This window comes from Columba livia, chromosome 1 (genome assembly GCF_036013475.1).
Source record: "Columba livia isolate bColLiv1 breed racing homer chromosome 1, bColLiv1.pat.W.v2, whole genome shotgun sequence".
Lineage (NCBI taxonomy): Eukaryota > Metazoa > Chordata > Aves > Columbiformes > Columbidae > Columba > Columba livia.
Genome location: NC_088602.1, coordinates 118,603,270 through 118,618,989, shown reverse-complemented (window position 1 = coordinate 118,618,989; position 15,720 = coordinate 118,603,270). Strand labels below are relative to the sequence as shown.

General features: G+C 44.6%; 1 protein-coding gene across 2 annotated transcripts; it reads left to right on the top strand.

Annotated features, from left to right (window-relative positions):
* Positions 1-213: 213 nt before the first annotated feature.
* Positions 214-15,207, top strand: LOC102095943 (regucalcin). Of its 2 annotated transcripts, XR_010474996.1 has the most exons (8): positions 214-2,839; positions 7,431-7,599; positions 8,432-8,614; positions 10,190-10,405; positions 12,353-12,484; positions 13,126-13,280; positions 14,558-14,795; positions 14,959-15,207. XR_010474996.1 is itself a non-coding variant. In XM_065074908.1 (7 exons), exons 2-7 carry the CDS (start codon positions 7,434-7,436, stop codon positions 14,606-14,608), a joined length of 903 nt encoding a protein of 300 aa, XP_064930980.1. In that variant the 5' UTR covers positions 214-2,839; positions 7,431-7,433; the 3' UTR covers positions 14,609-15,207. The 2 variants fall into 2 exon arrangements, 1 of the variants encoding a protein (XP_064930980.1); XM_065074908.1 differs by having other exon boundaries at positions 14,558-15,207.
* Positions 15,208-15,720: the final 513 nt, after the last annotated feature.

The window sequence follows — 15,720 nt, the reverse complement described above, 5'->3', positions numbered from 1 at the left end:
CTGTGTGTCTGCAGTTTCATTTTTACTTGACATTTTTAAGGCCTCAGCTGTGGTCGTGCTTAAATTAACTCTGATCATCTGGAGCCGACCTTCATCTCTACCCACCGCGTGTCATTATGTTGCTCATTTTGTTAAATATAACCCCAAATTTTGGGAGCAAGAACCACACCTTTGTCCATCCTCTGAAGATCTCAGCCTGTTGTGGGGAGATCCATGATGACAGGAATACATCAGGCATTCTTGGCCATTGGTGTTTAAAAGAAAACTGCTGAACCAAACTCCCCCAGATCGGCAAGAGGGTCCCAAATGGCCACTGTTGCTATGAAAGTGCAGGAAAGGGAAGTTTTATTGTAATTTCTTCACGGTACCTGTTGTCACTGGCAAGTTATTCACTGGGTTGCTTTTTTGCTGGTAACTTCAGGCATGTATGTGCTGGCACAGCTGGGATGTAGCTCAGTTGTTTTTTTTAAACTGCAGATTTTGTTCTCGGCATGTTACACATTCCCACGCTTGTGCACCTCCCATGCTGGGTGGGACAGCTACCTGTCCCCATCCTGCTGTGAGGGTGATCCACTAACAGCCAAGTGAGCCCCAGGCCGTGCATTTTCTCTGCAGGCAGCTCCAAGAATCAGTACATAGCGGTTGGAGTCGGTTTCTCTCTGCTGAATCTGCTTGTGGCTGCTCTGCCCTCCAAGTGGGCAGTGGGTGAGTCAGTAGCTGTCTGGCCCACACCGAGGCCTTGGTGCTGCTTTGAACCGAGGGGTGTGCAAGTCACTGTTTTGCTTCTTTGAGGTTGTCGCAGGTTTTGATTGCGGGGTGACAATAAAACCGTGGCAGATGTATTGTTAACCTCCTCTGCCCCCCCACTTCCCCTGCTGGCCCCCCCTTCTCCCCCCTTCCCACTCAGGACAGGTGATTGGGAGGAAAGAAGGACAGAGAGAAGAGAGATGGAACAATTAAAAATGTTTTACTAATGCTACTAATAAGAATAGAGAAAATAATACAAAATATACAAAACCAATCTTGAAAGTCTCAGCAACTGCAGAGCCGGCACCTGAAGTCCTGGACTGGACTCTGCAGCCAACCGGAGCTGGATTCAGTCAGTCACTAGGCCTCAGTTCGCAGGGACGACTAGCAAGGTCCTCTCCTAATGTTGGCCATAAGCCAAAGGGATGAAAAGGGAAAGGGACGAGATCGTCATGATCTCCCACTTTTATATGAAGTATTCGTGTGAATGGGATGTTATACTCAGTTGGTCAGTTTCTTGGTCACCTGTTTCTTGTTGCCCCTCTCACAAGATGTCCATCCGTGCTTATCAATAACTTTGCATTCCATTGCTATGTTTACCAAAACATGTGTCTGGTTCTCCAGGAAAATGCAGCTAATATGAAGGCTTTAACTGACAGGCAAATTCACTAAAAGAGAAACTTGTTTGTTAGCAAAACCAGGACAGAGGTATGTGTCTCGGCTGCTCGCAAAATGGGAGGTTTAAGCAGCCCCGCTTCAGGGCAGAAGATGTGTGAGGTGATGAAGAAAGCTGGGGCTTTACTCTTTTAAACATCCACCATCCTTCATTTGCTTTTTGTGCTGCTTAATAATTTCAGTGCATGCTAGAGGGAAAGTTTATGTGTTGAGGGAGATGGTGAATGTGGCAAAATTAGGTCTCTGGTCTTAGTGAAGTCATGAACCTTGTGGTAGGGCTGCTGTGGTTGGTGGTTAATGGATATTCAGAGATGCAGCAGAAAATGAACAGGCATAAACACAAATAAGCTCTCTCTACCATTGCTATCAAGTTGCAGAGGTTTCTGCATTGTGAGGTTTTGTACCTGTGGTCACCCTCACCCCACCGCGATGGCAATAGGATGACTGCCAGCACGATAATGGCACCTGCCAGTCCTTTTTGTTGTTGTTGCTGTGCTAGAAAGGTAACAGCAATGGCTCATATGGGCACGAAAGATCTGGTCAGAGATTAATTTGTCATTGCTGGCCAAGAGGCACCTGGGAGATGCAGGGAGGATCCTCTCATCCTCCATGCCATGTGTGGGTGGCCCTGGGCAGACATCTGGGCCATGCATGTGTGCGTGGGAGCAGGAGCAGGTAAAATAAACTTCTGCAGAGACTTCACAAAGAAATGCCACCTCCCCCTTGTGTAACATCGCTCACCAGCCTTGGTCATGCTGGTTTCACGAGCATCCCATGGAGCAGGAAGAGCCAACTCTGCCAGGAGAGTTGTGTATTTAAGGTTGCCCAAATGCCCTGGGAGTACACCTCGCCGCAGCCTCCAGCGCAGAGGCTGTAGCTGCTTCCCGCACCCCAGCCCCGAGGAGCACAAACAGGCACTGCTGGTGTGTTTTGACTTGAGTCTCATGATGGCGTGCTGCATCTGGCAAACTGGAGCTGAGTGGTTACTGGTTCCCTTGGTTAGGAAGGCTTCCTGACTTTCATTTAATCCCTGGCTTATTAATGGTGCTCACCTCTTTGATCCAAGACTTGCCCTGATTTCAATGAGCATTGAGCAAGAACCCAGTGACAGGAAAGGCTGTATCAGGAGGAGCAGCTGCTGTGCCCTGGAGGGTTCCTTCACCCTCGTGACCAAATCTATAGTCGTAGGTGAAGCGTATTTATTCCCAGCCAAGCTGGAGTAAACTCAAGTAATCCTTTGCTGGGAAAATAACTCTGCTGAAATAAAAGCAGCTGGCACCAACTGCTTGGGGAGCTCCCGTTCTTCTCATCTCAAGCACCGAGGGGGATCAGACTCTTCCTACAAAAGGGTGAAGCAGAGAGAAGATAAGCTTTGGTTTCTCTTTTGGACAACACTGTTAAGTGGGATATCGCTGGGGTGAGTACCTACACCTGTGCCTGTCTGGGGTTTTTAATAACTGTGTCTTCATTAACTCCAACCATGTCTGTTGTTGTCCCCAAGAGGGAGACAGGCGCAGAAGACGAGTCTGTCTAGGTGAAGAATGAGAGATTGGAACAATCAAATTATATGCAAAGTTGAGTTTCTAGAGCAATGAAAGCTGGGGTGGACCCTGCAGGGGAATGAGTGACACAAATGTAATTTGGAGAGTTGTGGAAAATAGGAGAGGAGTGATAGATTTATTAAATATTTGCAAAGCTACAGTAATAAACTCAGAGCTATTGTCTGAGCGCATGCCTGTAGGTAACATAAGACAAATACAATTATCTAAATACCACATTAATATATGTGGTGCACTAATGCCTTGATAACGCTCTCCCAACTACACTATGTCAATAAAAGTGAGGGACTATAAAAGGAAGCAGTAGGACTTGCATCAGAGGAGACCAAAGCAGGAGAGCAGGAGAGAAGTAGCCACCCCAGAAGGAGATGCTGGGGTGGGGTGGGGTGGGGTACAGAGGTATGTGGCTGCCTTTGGCCAACTTTACTGTAAACTTGTGTTTTGCAACCCAGTCATTTTAGAAACAAACTCTTTACATTGTGGAAATAGTTGAAAGAATATCTGGCTGGCCAGGAACAGATTAGTGCACTTGCTACTGCGGGGTTCCACCACTCTTTGACAGCATCCACAAAGCCTTTGAGGTGTGTTTCCTGCTAAAGTGATGTACCTCTGGAAAACTGGATGTGGGGGATGTAGAAATGGTGTGTCGAGAGTGGGAAATATGATACCTGTGCTGGTACTCTAGAAGTCAGTGGGGCAGGAATAAGAGATGGTGCAAAACATGGTGGCGGTGTCCTCAGAGCATTTGCAGCCACCTGAGTAAATGAGACTGATGCCCTGGCAGTGTTTTCATGGTTGCCATCCTGCCTGGTGTTGTTGATGTTTCAGCATCTGAGCTGCTTGCCAGGAAAGCAGCAGATGCCTTTTTTTTAAGTTGTGGCAAGGCGAATGCTTCGTCCTTCTGTATGACTTGATTTTATTTTGCTACAGCCTGTGGTGGGGAAGTCAGTCAAGTCACCACAAGAAAAGAGCTGAATGGGAAGTGTGGTTTTCTCCCTCAAAAACCCTTTAGAAAAAACGCTTTGGGAAATATTTTGCAGAAAAAAAAATACTTTTCTTTTTTTTTTCCGCTGAGAACCGGTTGCTTTTCTTTTTAAATGAAAGCAGTTAAAATAATTGTAAATCAGAATTTTCCTTTGCAGCTGAAAATGCTTAGAAAAAAAAATGCACGTTGTTCTACACAAACCTCTCTTCAAAGTCATCATTTAGGTTATCAGAAGGAAAGCAGAGAGTAATGTGAAAAATGTTGTGAGAGCAAGCAGAGACAGGATTTTTGCTGAAATGAGATGGAGACAATGGCTCAGGCTGGGCGGGCAAGGAAGGCTGAGAAGGTTCCTCAAGGTGCCCACTACCACTTTGCTTGTAATGCAGTGACCTTGGCAGGAGTTTGACTTGGAAAAATTGCTGGCTTTTTTGCTAGAAACGTTTTCATTTGTCTCTGGCTTAGGGCTGTAATGTTTTAATCTCCGAATCTGGATTGATGGTGACTGCAGTAGGATAGTATTAGGTCTCTCTCGGCTATTTGCTTATCTGGGAAACAATGTTCATCATGTGCACCATTTGATCAGCAAATTAAAATGTTCATTAAGTCTTGCATGGGTAAAAAACCGCATTGCTCTTGCATGCTGGTTGGGGGCTGATTCCTTCCAGGTGGCATCTGCCTCTGCTGAGTGTGGTGGGGTCAGTGACCTCTAGCACCAACCTGCTTCGTGCCACCCCCCCTTGCTGCATCAGGCAGGACCCGGAGAGGTGCTGTGTCACCAAAATGCTGGTGGTATCACCTACCTCTGCTGAGTGAGGCTGGGTGGGAGAACTGACTCGCCATCTTTTGCCTTTGCCTTCCACAGACAAAAAAATGGCAGATGCCAAAGAAGTGAAATAAACAAAGTGTCTTGAAAGCCAAGCAAAATATCGCCATCCTGCAGCATCCATGGCAATCACCAAGGCTCCCTGACCAAAACCCTTCCCTTGGCATGCTGCGGGCAGCAGCTCAGAGCTCTCCGTTGAGGAGGGAATGGGGCTTTGCATATTTACGGTGAGGAGCTGGGCAAGGAGAGCAGGTGACTTTGCACACAGGAAAGTTGTGGCACAGCTGGGAATAGGAGTCAAGTCTTAACGATGCCAATATGCCTTAACCACAAGAATATTTTTTCATTATCATTCAAAGTGACTTGTACTACAAAACCCTCCTCTGCATCCCTTTTTAGCCTCCCCTTTTATCACCTGAGATGTTCATTTGACCCTAAATTTGGGAAGACTGACCTAGCCCTCAAGGCAACCAAATGGTGCAACATCTCAGCTTTCCTCTCTTCCTCTCGTGACATGAGAAAAATACTGAGCAAGGATTTTTCTCTATCACATGTTTTTTGCTGGCACCATGAACCAGAGCATTCAGAAGGGCTTTGGTCTGTGCCTCGTCATTCATGTGACTGCTGACGGAATACAAACTGCAAAAGGTTACCGGCTTGGTGCAGATAACATCTGCTATTGCATGTGTTTAATTGTCACCCCAAACAGCAGCTGGTTTCATCGGACCAGCGCTGGAAAAGAGACACCAGCCCAGGTCTTGCAATATTTTCCTTCCGCAGGTGCGTTGGTGTGATGAACCACAGTTTAGCACAGGTGTCCTCCAGCTTGGTATAAACATTCAGCTGTTTGACTGAGGAAGAAGGGTTCTTAAAATTCTTTGGTTTACACAGACAGTTATTTTGTTATATGCACATTAAAAGCTTTAACTGTCTGCCTGCTTATTCAAAGCTTCAGCTTGAAATTAAAAATTAAATGATGTGTGCTTGCACAGGGGAGGGAGGGAGAGAAACTGTGAATAAACCTTTTAAGGCCAGTCATTTGTTTGTATTTTACCTGTATCTTACAGTCAATGAAGTGACCATTTTTTTGTCAAGATCACTTGAAAAGAGATGGGGACTGAGGATAAGAAAGGCTGTTTTCAAATAGCTACCAGAAAGAGGTTATAGTTTTTAGAGCAGACTGGATGTTTTTACATTAGTTTTTCATTCCTGCCAGGAAATTTTTCTTATGGTCTCCAAATTTTCATAACTTTAAACAGTTTAACTTGAAAAAGTTTCAGTGACAACCATCAGCGCCTTACTCTCCATGAGAGGTTTAGGCATGAGTCCAGGAGGCTAAACCACCAATAAAATGTTGCAGAGAGGATACAGAGTAAAAGTGATGTTTTTATCCACAGGAATTTTATTTGGGGAGAATATAGCAGGATTTGGTGCTTTGTGCTTGGAATTGCTCTTTTCTTTCCCTGTACTTTCATCTCTGATGGGTCAGTGCTGCGGCAAGCAGGGTGTGATGTGCTGCACAAAAAGGTGCCAGGCAGCAGGATGCCTAGGGAGTGATGAAGCCGGGATGTTTTGAACAAGGCTTTTTTTTGGAAATTCCTTTTTTTTCCTTCTGAGATGCTGTATTCTGTGAAACGCTGCTGCTGTGTAGCTCCATGCGGTGCTGGCAGAGAGGGTGTGGTGGGATGTGGACCATTGGATGTGGGAGGGGGACCAGAGGCTGCATCCCTGCCAGCTTATGGGGGTTCTTTTGGAGGGCAGCACTGCCTCTTAAGGTTGCATGACCCTTCCTGTTAAATGCCTCAATTTTCAGCTGCTTGTAAAAATTAGTGAAGCCTCAGCCAGCAAGGCACAAATCTTTCCTTCTAGTTACCCTCTTTTTAAAAACAAGGGGGAAATTTGAACCAAAATATTCAGCTGTTTGAAAAGAAAACAAAACAAAACTGACAGCTGGAGGGGCACATGGAAAGGTATTCCTCTGGTGGAGGGGAAAGATGCAGAGGCTGGACATGCAGCCGGGAAGATGGATATGTGCTGAGGCTCTGTGGGACAAGGCAGGTCTCTGCAGCTTCCGAGGGGTGACATGAGAGGGGTAAGCAGGCAGCCGGTGTGGGCAGGTTGGTTTCTCCCCTGCCTGTGCCTTGTGAAACAGCTGGCAATGGCGTGATTGCATCCTCCTCACGTAGGATGGGTCTGTGAATCAGTGTTTCACTGTGGCTTATGTGCCAGGCCCCTGTTTTATTGCTGTAGAAGCTGGAGAAGGGGCAGTAAATGAAAGGAGAGCTGGTGGGAAGAGAAAGCTTTTGTAAGCTTGGGTTTATCCTTGGGTTTATCTCAGTTTGGTCGATCAAACAGCCAAGGAGACAAATACACACCGGCTGCCAGAGATCTAGTGACTTTCTGCCTCTATGGGAGCCATGTGGATGCCGGGATGCTGCCAAACCCCATCCTCCCATGGGGCAAGAGTAGCTCTGTATTTTCCACACCATGGAAATGTCATAGGAACCTCATAAATTACTCTGTCATGTGGGACTTGGAGGGCTTTGCCATTTACAAACTTTGCTTTTAAGCTTTATAGGAGTGAAAAATTCACACAACAAGAGCTTTTCATTAAATCCATTACTGACCTTCTTCCTCTCAGACCATGTCCTCCTCCATCAAAATTGAATCTGTTGTGAAGGAGAAGAACAGGATGGGAGAATGCCCCGTGTGGGAAGAAAGGGAGAATGCACTTGTCTATGTAGACATTAATGCACAGAAAGTTTGCCGCTGGAGCCCGCTCACCAATGAGGTGCAGAGTGTGTCTGTGGGTAAGAGTCCATGTTCATTGCTTCGTTGTAGGGGATTTCTCTGTCCATCCCTTCTGGTAGGACTCACCCAGCATGGTGGTCTCTCATACTTTCCATGGAGCCACTCACTCTGTCCTTCCATGATGTGTTGCTGAGCATGGTGTGGCCTGAGCCAGCTGAGCAGAGGGGACCATGCTCAGGAATGGAGGGTTGCGCACATGATGCCCTTGCTAAGTGTCGTGCTTGAGACGGACAAGCGACATGGACCAAGTTCTTCCAGGATGAAAGTAGTAGATGCCATTTATTGCTACAAGTGCTATTTTATACAGTTCTACCAATTCATGTGTCTCTTCGGTATTGGTTACAAGTTACAGCAGTAACATGTCATTGGCTAATTTTGCTATCATCCATGTTACTCTTCTACTCCCTTCTCTCTCACGGGTACAACTTAATATCTCCGGATACTCCTTTACTCCCATCCTTCTCAAGGGTAAACCTTTATATCTTCAAGGCTGATCTCTATTCCCATACTCTCTGTCAAGAATTCCACAGACCTGCTGTAGTTTCCCACAGCTAAGCCGCTGTGGGAAGGCATGTTTCATTTGGGGCCTGCAGAGGAAAAGGTACAGTCCTAATGGCTGTGTCTGCCCAGGAGGTAGAAAGATCCGGAAAACACAAAGCTGGTGAGCTGTGCTAATCATCCCATGGGGAGAAGGATCTTTGAGTCAGCTCAGCCTTTTCCAGGTCAAGAATGTCCCAATCAAGCCCAGATGCCCAAGGTGAGGTGGGGAGGGGTAGGGCTGACTGATGGCCCAGGAGCTACCTGCCATCTCCGACTCCCTCTCTCCTGCAGATGCTCGTGTTGGCTCAGTGGCATTGCGGCAGTTTGGGGACTATGTCATCGCCCTGGGGAACAGGTTTGCCTTTCTGGACTGGGACACTCAGAAGGTCACTACCATCCATGAGCTTGAGCAGGATAAACCCAACAACAGGTTCAATGATGGGAAAGTGGATCCAAAGGGGAGGTTTTTCGCTGGTAAGTTCCTGACAGAAAGTTCCCCTGGAACAAAGAGAAAATGATTACAGTGTATTTCATATGGTGCATTTTATTCTGTGTTATCGATTCCTCTGTTGAGTTCCACACAAAAACGACCGTCTCAAGCATGAGCTGTCTTGTGAACGCTCTGCTCAGTTACTGCCCGATGGAGGAGGAGAAGGGACCCCACATCCTCTGAGCTAAATGAGGACAGAGGTTGTTGACAAGGGCTGTCCATCAGGAAGGCTCCTCTTCTCTGTGGTGGATGCTGTTTTTCAAACACCTGTTTGGATGTGAAGTGAAAAGCCTGTGAAGGGTTCACACAGGTGGGAAGGTTTCTAGAGGTGTAGACAAGAATGCATCTTCTAGAGCAGATGAGCTGCGGTTTGCATCCTTCATGTACAGCCTCCCCCATTCAGCCTGTAGGAAACAGGGATGTGGGGAGAGATCCTTGGCCTCCTGAAGGCAAGAGGGACCTTTGCCACCAGTTGCAATGCAGCCAAGGTCCCCCTGTGCTTTTTCTCCTCACATATAATGTCTCTTCTCTGGAGACATTCAAAACCCGCCTGGACATGTTCCTGTGCGCCCTCACCTAGGCGATCCTGCTCCAGCAGGGGGATTGGACTAGGTGATCTTTTGAGGTCCCTTCCAATCCCAAACATATTGTGATACTGTGACAAATGGTGAGCCAAGCACAACAATACATGCTGGAAGTGGAGAGTGACTGATGGGAGTGAAAATGGCTCTGTATTTGTTTTGCCAGCCAGCATTTTCATTTTATTTCAAATTTGCTGAAAATCACGAAATTTGTTTGACTCATGGTTATGCTCGAGCGCTGATGTTATCGCTAGTGTTACAGGCAAGACTAGGAGAGAAAAACCTGCTTGCACACCTGTTCTAGCTGTGCATGGTGGATCAATGCTTTCAAACAGGAGTTTTGGTTAAGCATTGTAAAAGAAGCTTATGAGGTCTTCTAAAGGGGAAGGCCGACAAAGATAGACTATCACAGTTGAAAGAAAGTGGAAATGCCCCCTCAGGTGCTTCCCATCCTGTCACTGCAGAGCTCTCTTCTTTCCGGACAAGAGAGAGTCAGAAACTAAATAACAAGCATAACATGAGGCATAAATTCATTAAGAAAAAATCTCATTTCTGTGGTATTCTCCACTTGCTCCTGAGATAACTGTGATTTACAGCATCTGTATTTTAAGGTCACAGATCATTTAAATTATGAAAGTATCCTACAAAGAGCAATGACAAAAAGGAGCACATGATGTCTGCCAGCATCTCAGCTTTTGCTGTGAGCAAACCTTCAGCCCATGGCTTTTGTGGTGCTCCTTTGGGTCTTTGGTGTTTATGACTTAAACCTCATGGCAATGCAGAGGTCCCTTGGCCAGGATCCCCTCTGTGGGAGGTGGTTGCTCCTGACTTGCTCCTTTTCTTCCTTCTCATCAATCTGATGGGACTGGGTTGGTCCCTTTCTCTCTAGGACCTCTTAGTAAAGCATAGAGAAGGTTTTTGATCAAGCATGAGGAACAAGCTTCTGCTTTCTCACCAGTGTTTCCATTTCCATTTCAGGTACAATGGCTGAAGAGACGGCACCGGGTTTCCGAGCAAGGCGGCAAGGCGCTCTCTATACCCTTTTCCCCGACTGTTCGGTAATAAAACAGTTAGACCAGGTGGACATCTCCAATGGTCTGGATTGGTCCCTGGACCACAGGACCTTCTTTCACATCGACAGCCTGGCATACGCTGTGCATGCCTTCAGCTATGATGTACACACAGGAAAGATCGGTACACCTGCTTTTCTAAATTCGGTGACAAGTAGCGCTATTAATCTTTCTGCAGCAAGACCTGGGCGTGTAATATGCACTGATTTATTTGACAGATCTCATACCTTCTGCTTACAGATTGTCAGCAGGCTGTGATTTTTCTCAAGTTTAGTTATGAACCAGGTGTATTTGGTGAACAAATTTGTGACAGTTCTTCAACTAACTTTCATCTGAAGAAATGGATTATATTTAGACTTGTTCAAAGAGTTAGTTGCAGGGAAGAAGCCGTTTATCCTGCAAAGTGAGAATTACTTTATAGGATGCTGTTTATTCTTGAGTGCCATCTACTGGAATGCTTCGATAGTACTGGCTCCATAAATACAAATACAGAATGTGGATGCATGTATATCACAGAAATGTATTTAAAGATTCAAGTTATCATTGTGACTGAAGTTTTCAAATTCTGAAATTAAAATTACATTCAGATATTAGGGAAATTTCAATTAAATTAATTTTCTAGACAAATATTTTTTATTGTAATGTCTGCAGAAAGGAAACGTAGGTGCAAACAAAATGGATGTAACCTCATTTGGAAAGTGAAATATTTTTGTATTGTATCAACCTGTCATACTCCATGGGAATTTAAATGGCTGAATTGCCTTTGTACTCTAATCAACGTGGACTTTGTGTAATCGTGGGTGAAAATTGTAGAAATAATTATAGTTACTCAGGTTTCATTTTGCTGAGAAAATATTTTTCTACAGATTTTTGGAGATAAGACTTCCAAAGAAGATTTAATGCTACTTTTTCTCCCCCAGATACAAAAACATAATGAGTTTGAGTTTCCTGGCCTTAGCTTTGTGTGGGTGACTCTCTATTTTTGGGTGGTGTAATGGCCATAATGTGCTGGGTCAGAGCAGGCAGCCTGCTACCCATGGGCACCGCTCCATAGTCTGTGCATGTGCTCACTGACCCATCCTCACTGCAGCTCAGTCCTCTGGCAGTTGGTGTCCAGCCTGCATCAAAACTGGTAGCTTGATTTGCCCTTCAAATAAGTAAAGTTCCTGATCTTTACCCATGAAAAATTGTTAATTACCAACATTTGAATTCAAGTCATTACTTATGTGGTGTGTTGCTCATAAAAAAGACACCCAGGCTGTCATGAGCAATGAAAATCTGGGAAAAGTTACTGTGCTCACAGCAGTCGTGGCATCGCAGCCTGCTAGTGGGGTAACAAGGACAGAGATATCTTGTTTTCTTCCTGGAGCGAGTGCAGAGAAGGGCAACAAAGCTGGTGAGGGGTCTGGAGCACAAGTCTGATGAGGAGCAGCTGAAGGAGCTGGGGCTGTTCAGCCTGGAGAAAAGGAGGCTGAGGGGAGACCTTATCGCTCTCTGCAACTACCTGAAAGGAGGTTGTAGCATGGAGGGGGTTGGTCTCTTCTCCCAAGTGACAAGTGACAGGATGAGAGGAAATGGCCTTGAGTTGCACCAGAGGAGGTTTAGATTGGATATTAGGAAAAATTTCTCCACAGGAAGGGCTGTCAGGCATTGGAACAGGCTGCCCAGGGAAGTGGTGGAGTCACCATCCTTGGAGGGGTTTAAAAGATACATAGATGAGGTTCTTAGGGACATGGTTTAGTACCAGTGTTAAGTTAATGGTTGGACTTGATGATCTTAAAAGTCTTTTCCAACTGAAATGGTTCTATGATTCTGTGATTTCTTGGTAAAATAACACGAGGCCAAATTCAGTACAATTCCAAATTGCGGTGGCTCCACTGGTGGCCTGTTTTTGCTAGGCTGAGGCTTTTAAGACGTCTGCTAAATGCATATGTGATATAAATTTTGCAGCACATCTTTGTCACTGAAAATGAACTTATCTGTTTGCAAGAGCATGCAAAATGTTAGACTGGGATCTGATATAGAACTGGTACCAGCCCATGTAACACCAGCTTCATAACTCTCCCTGCAGCCTGTCCCAGACTTTTGTACCAGCTAGAAAAGGAGGAGCAAATGCCAGATGGGATGTGCATTGATGTGGAAGGAAAGCTCTGGGTGGCGTGCATTGATGGTGGGAGAGTAATTCGTATAGACCCAGAGACAGGTAAGGCCTTCCCCAGCATGTGTATATTGAGTGTTACCTATGTGCCACAAACACAAGAGGAAAGGCAGCCAGGAGGAATGGTTTGAAGGAGAAATAAGAAACTATTATTTATTGCCCATCTCTGCCACACAGCTTGCCATGAGCATCACTGGTCCACGCCCCAATCATGTGGAGAGTGCTGCTTCCCGTGATGCCTCCCAACATCAACTACCCCTGGTCCCATGGTCTGCTGATGTGGATATCTGCATATCTATTGCAAGAAACATTATAAACCTTCAATTAAAAAAGAAAAAAATTCTCAGCGTTGAAAGGTTTAATTGGGAAGTGCTGTTAGGGAATGACAGCAATCACAGGTGCAGATGTCTCTGCCCGTCTTGGCTTCAAATACTTTATTATTTCATTTTGAGAAAATGAAACGAAGCCTCACAGATGCAGGGGAGAGGCTGAAAAAATAGAGATGAGGCAGATGAAAGAGTTCCATTTCCCCACAAATTGTCCTTTAGGATATGGCCTGTCTGAAGGGGAGATGCCTTCTGAGTAAATGTTATAGCTGCACCACTTGCACTAATAGTACATTCAGATTTACATGCTTCCTAGAAAATGGACATTAGGAAACAATCACATATTTTTTTTTTTCCCAGGAAAAAGAATCCAAACTGTGAAGCTGCCTACTCCAAGGATCACCTCTTGCTGCTTTGGTGGAAAAGACTACTCAGAAATGTATGTGACTTCTGCATATGATGGACTGGATGAGGCCACCTTAGCCAAGGAACCTCATGCGGGAGAGATTTTCAAGGTGAGCAGATTTTATTTCTTTCTGTACATCACACTTGCCAAGCTTCCTGCTTGGAGAGTAGGGTGCCCCCCCAGCTGCCCTTGTTCATCCTGCTCGCCTGATATGCTGGTCCAGAAATGTTGCTCATTCCCTGGCCAGGCACAGCCAGTTTTGCACAGCTGCTCATGCGTTTGGGAGGAAGATGTGGAGAAATTTATAGTAATAGTGTTGATATGTTGGTTACCCAAAGTTGGTATCGAGCTGGGATCAGAAGGCAGCTGGTGCATCTGGGTCTGCCTGTATAGCATATTCTGCAATGCATTTTAAGGAATTTGGTCTTGCTTCTATACCTTACTATACTTCCATCAGTTTTGGAAATTTCACTGTCTTAATCCTAGTTTTTTAATTATACTAGGGAATCTACATATTTACAACACAGATTGCTCCTTTAAAAATTAAAGGCTTAAATTTACCAGGGCAAAGCTTTGCATCCCAGTCCCAAAACTTTTGTGATTTTTTTTAGTCTGTTAAAAGTGGGTGCTATGTGTTGAGTAACTAATAATCCACATTTTTGTTCAGGGCTCTTGAATCCAAAACTTTTTTCTCTCTTCATTTTTCAGCCCGTCAATAAAACCTACACTAGGAAAATAAAATGCAGTTTTGAAACAGCAATCTCCATCATTCTCTGAAAGCTGACCACAGCATGAAAGGGAAGGGTTGTAAATGACGGAAACTGAATAAACCAAACTGCATTATCAGTTTGGTAATAGGTTGAAGACATGTTCCAGGAGTGACGGGGATCTAATCTGGGATCTGGAACCTTCTAGTTGAAAGCAGTGATTGGAACAGATTTCCCATGGCCAAGAACTGTTAGATTTCTCAAACAGCAGAGTTCAGGAGCCTACACAAGAGTTAAATACCAGAAGATAATTTGGAGGCTTGCCTTATGTCTTTTCCTCAGTTCTCCAGTTCTAGAAGCAAATTGGTATTTTCCAAGCTCACGTTTGTCTTGCATGAGCAAGCACATTAAAAGTTATGAACTCTTTGGTTAATATAGAGAAAAGGACCAGATGTAAAGTTCACAGATAATGTGTAAATTACCAAAGTTGTTGAGTGGTACTTGATAACATTTAAGACTTAAAGAGTTCTAAAGAACTCCATGGAATGACTCCTTTTGGGCTCCTCTTGAAGTAGGGCTACGTTGCTGTGATATTTGTTGTACAACATTTGAATGTTGTACTGAGTTGAAGATTTATTTTTTCCTTTATGTCTGTTTTTTTGTTTTTTTTTTTAAACAGATAACAGGCCTGGGTGTGAAAGGGATCCCACAGAATTTCTTTGCTGCTTGAACATTGATGCTAAATGACAAAGAATAAATGCTTACATGTTGCAGTAATTCTGACAAGGAGAAATCCAATGAATTGCAGAATTCATCTATGTGAGAATTTCTAAATCCACCTTTAAGAGTGTGCTTTTTTGGAATTGAAGATATTCCTTCTTTTGTGGGCCCGTGGCATGATGCAGTAGGTTAGAGAGGTAATGTTAATCCATGTTATGCCTTGATATCTTTCATGACTTTCCATAAACCTCTTCAAGCTCAAGCTTAGTTTTGATGAACTTCTGATGACCAGCTCTGGATTTTCAAGTCTGTGTTTCTCGAAGTAGGATCTGACTCCTGTTTTGTCTTTTCATGTTACAGTGATGTACCAGCAATGGTATGACAGGTTTGAATAGACATTTTAAGAGTCATGATCTGAACCGGACTGCTCCTCTGCTGTGGGACTCCTCCTGAGATATTTTCTTGGTGATCAGACTTATTCATAGTATCCAGACTCCATTTTTACATCCTTACTAGCTTGTTTCCATTTGCCTTATCATGAATTCTTCTGCATTGTCTTTAGGACACAATTTATGCTGTTGAAAATAAACTATGCAACCATATTTAAAATATGCCTATGGATTTTTTTTCCCTGCATTCAGATGATATGAAAATGCTCAGTGACCACACATGGTCAGGGCACAAACAGGCTGCAAACTACTAGAATACTGAAAATCAATGCTCCATAGAGTCGTTCTTTCAGGGGTCATATTTGCACATAGATATATGAACTTCCCTCTGCTTTCCATATCTTCTTATTGCATGCATGGCTTCACCTTCTAATTGCATACATGACTTTTCTTCCTTTCATGTTTCAAGTCTTTTTCTCCTTTTCCCCTTTTCCTTCAGATTTCCTTTCCTCTCCTTTCCCCTCCTCCACCTTACCCTGAGTTTACTCTCTGAATCTCACTTGCTGTTGGCTTTCTCTTCTCTCTTTGTGGTCCATATTGCCCAGTATGGAGTTCGAAGTCCTTGTCCCTGTCTTCAGTGCTGTATATATCTGCTTGGGTTTCTTGCTGCATTACCCTCACCTCCTCTTTCTTCTCTGGGAGGGCAAATCTAGCCTATCAACAGCTCTCCCTT

Coding starts and splice junctions, on each gene's coding strand:
- LOC102095943 (XM_065074908.1), top strand. CDS start 7,434: ATGTCCTCCTCCATCAAAATTGAATCTGTTGTGAAGGAGAAGAACAGG. Junction 7,600..8,431: donor GGTGCAGAGTGTGTCTGTGG/GTAAGAGTCCAT, acceptor TCTCTCCTGCAG/ATGCTCGTGTTGGCTCAGTG. Junction 10,406..12,352: donor TGTACACACAGGAAAGATCG/GTACACCTGCTT, acceptor CTCTCCCTGCAG/CCTGTCCCAGACTTTTGTAC.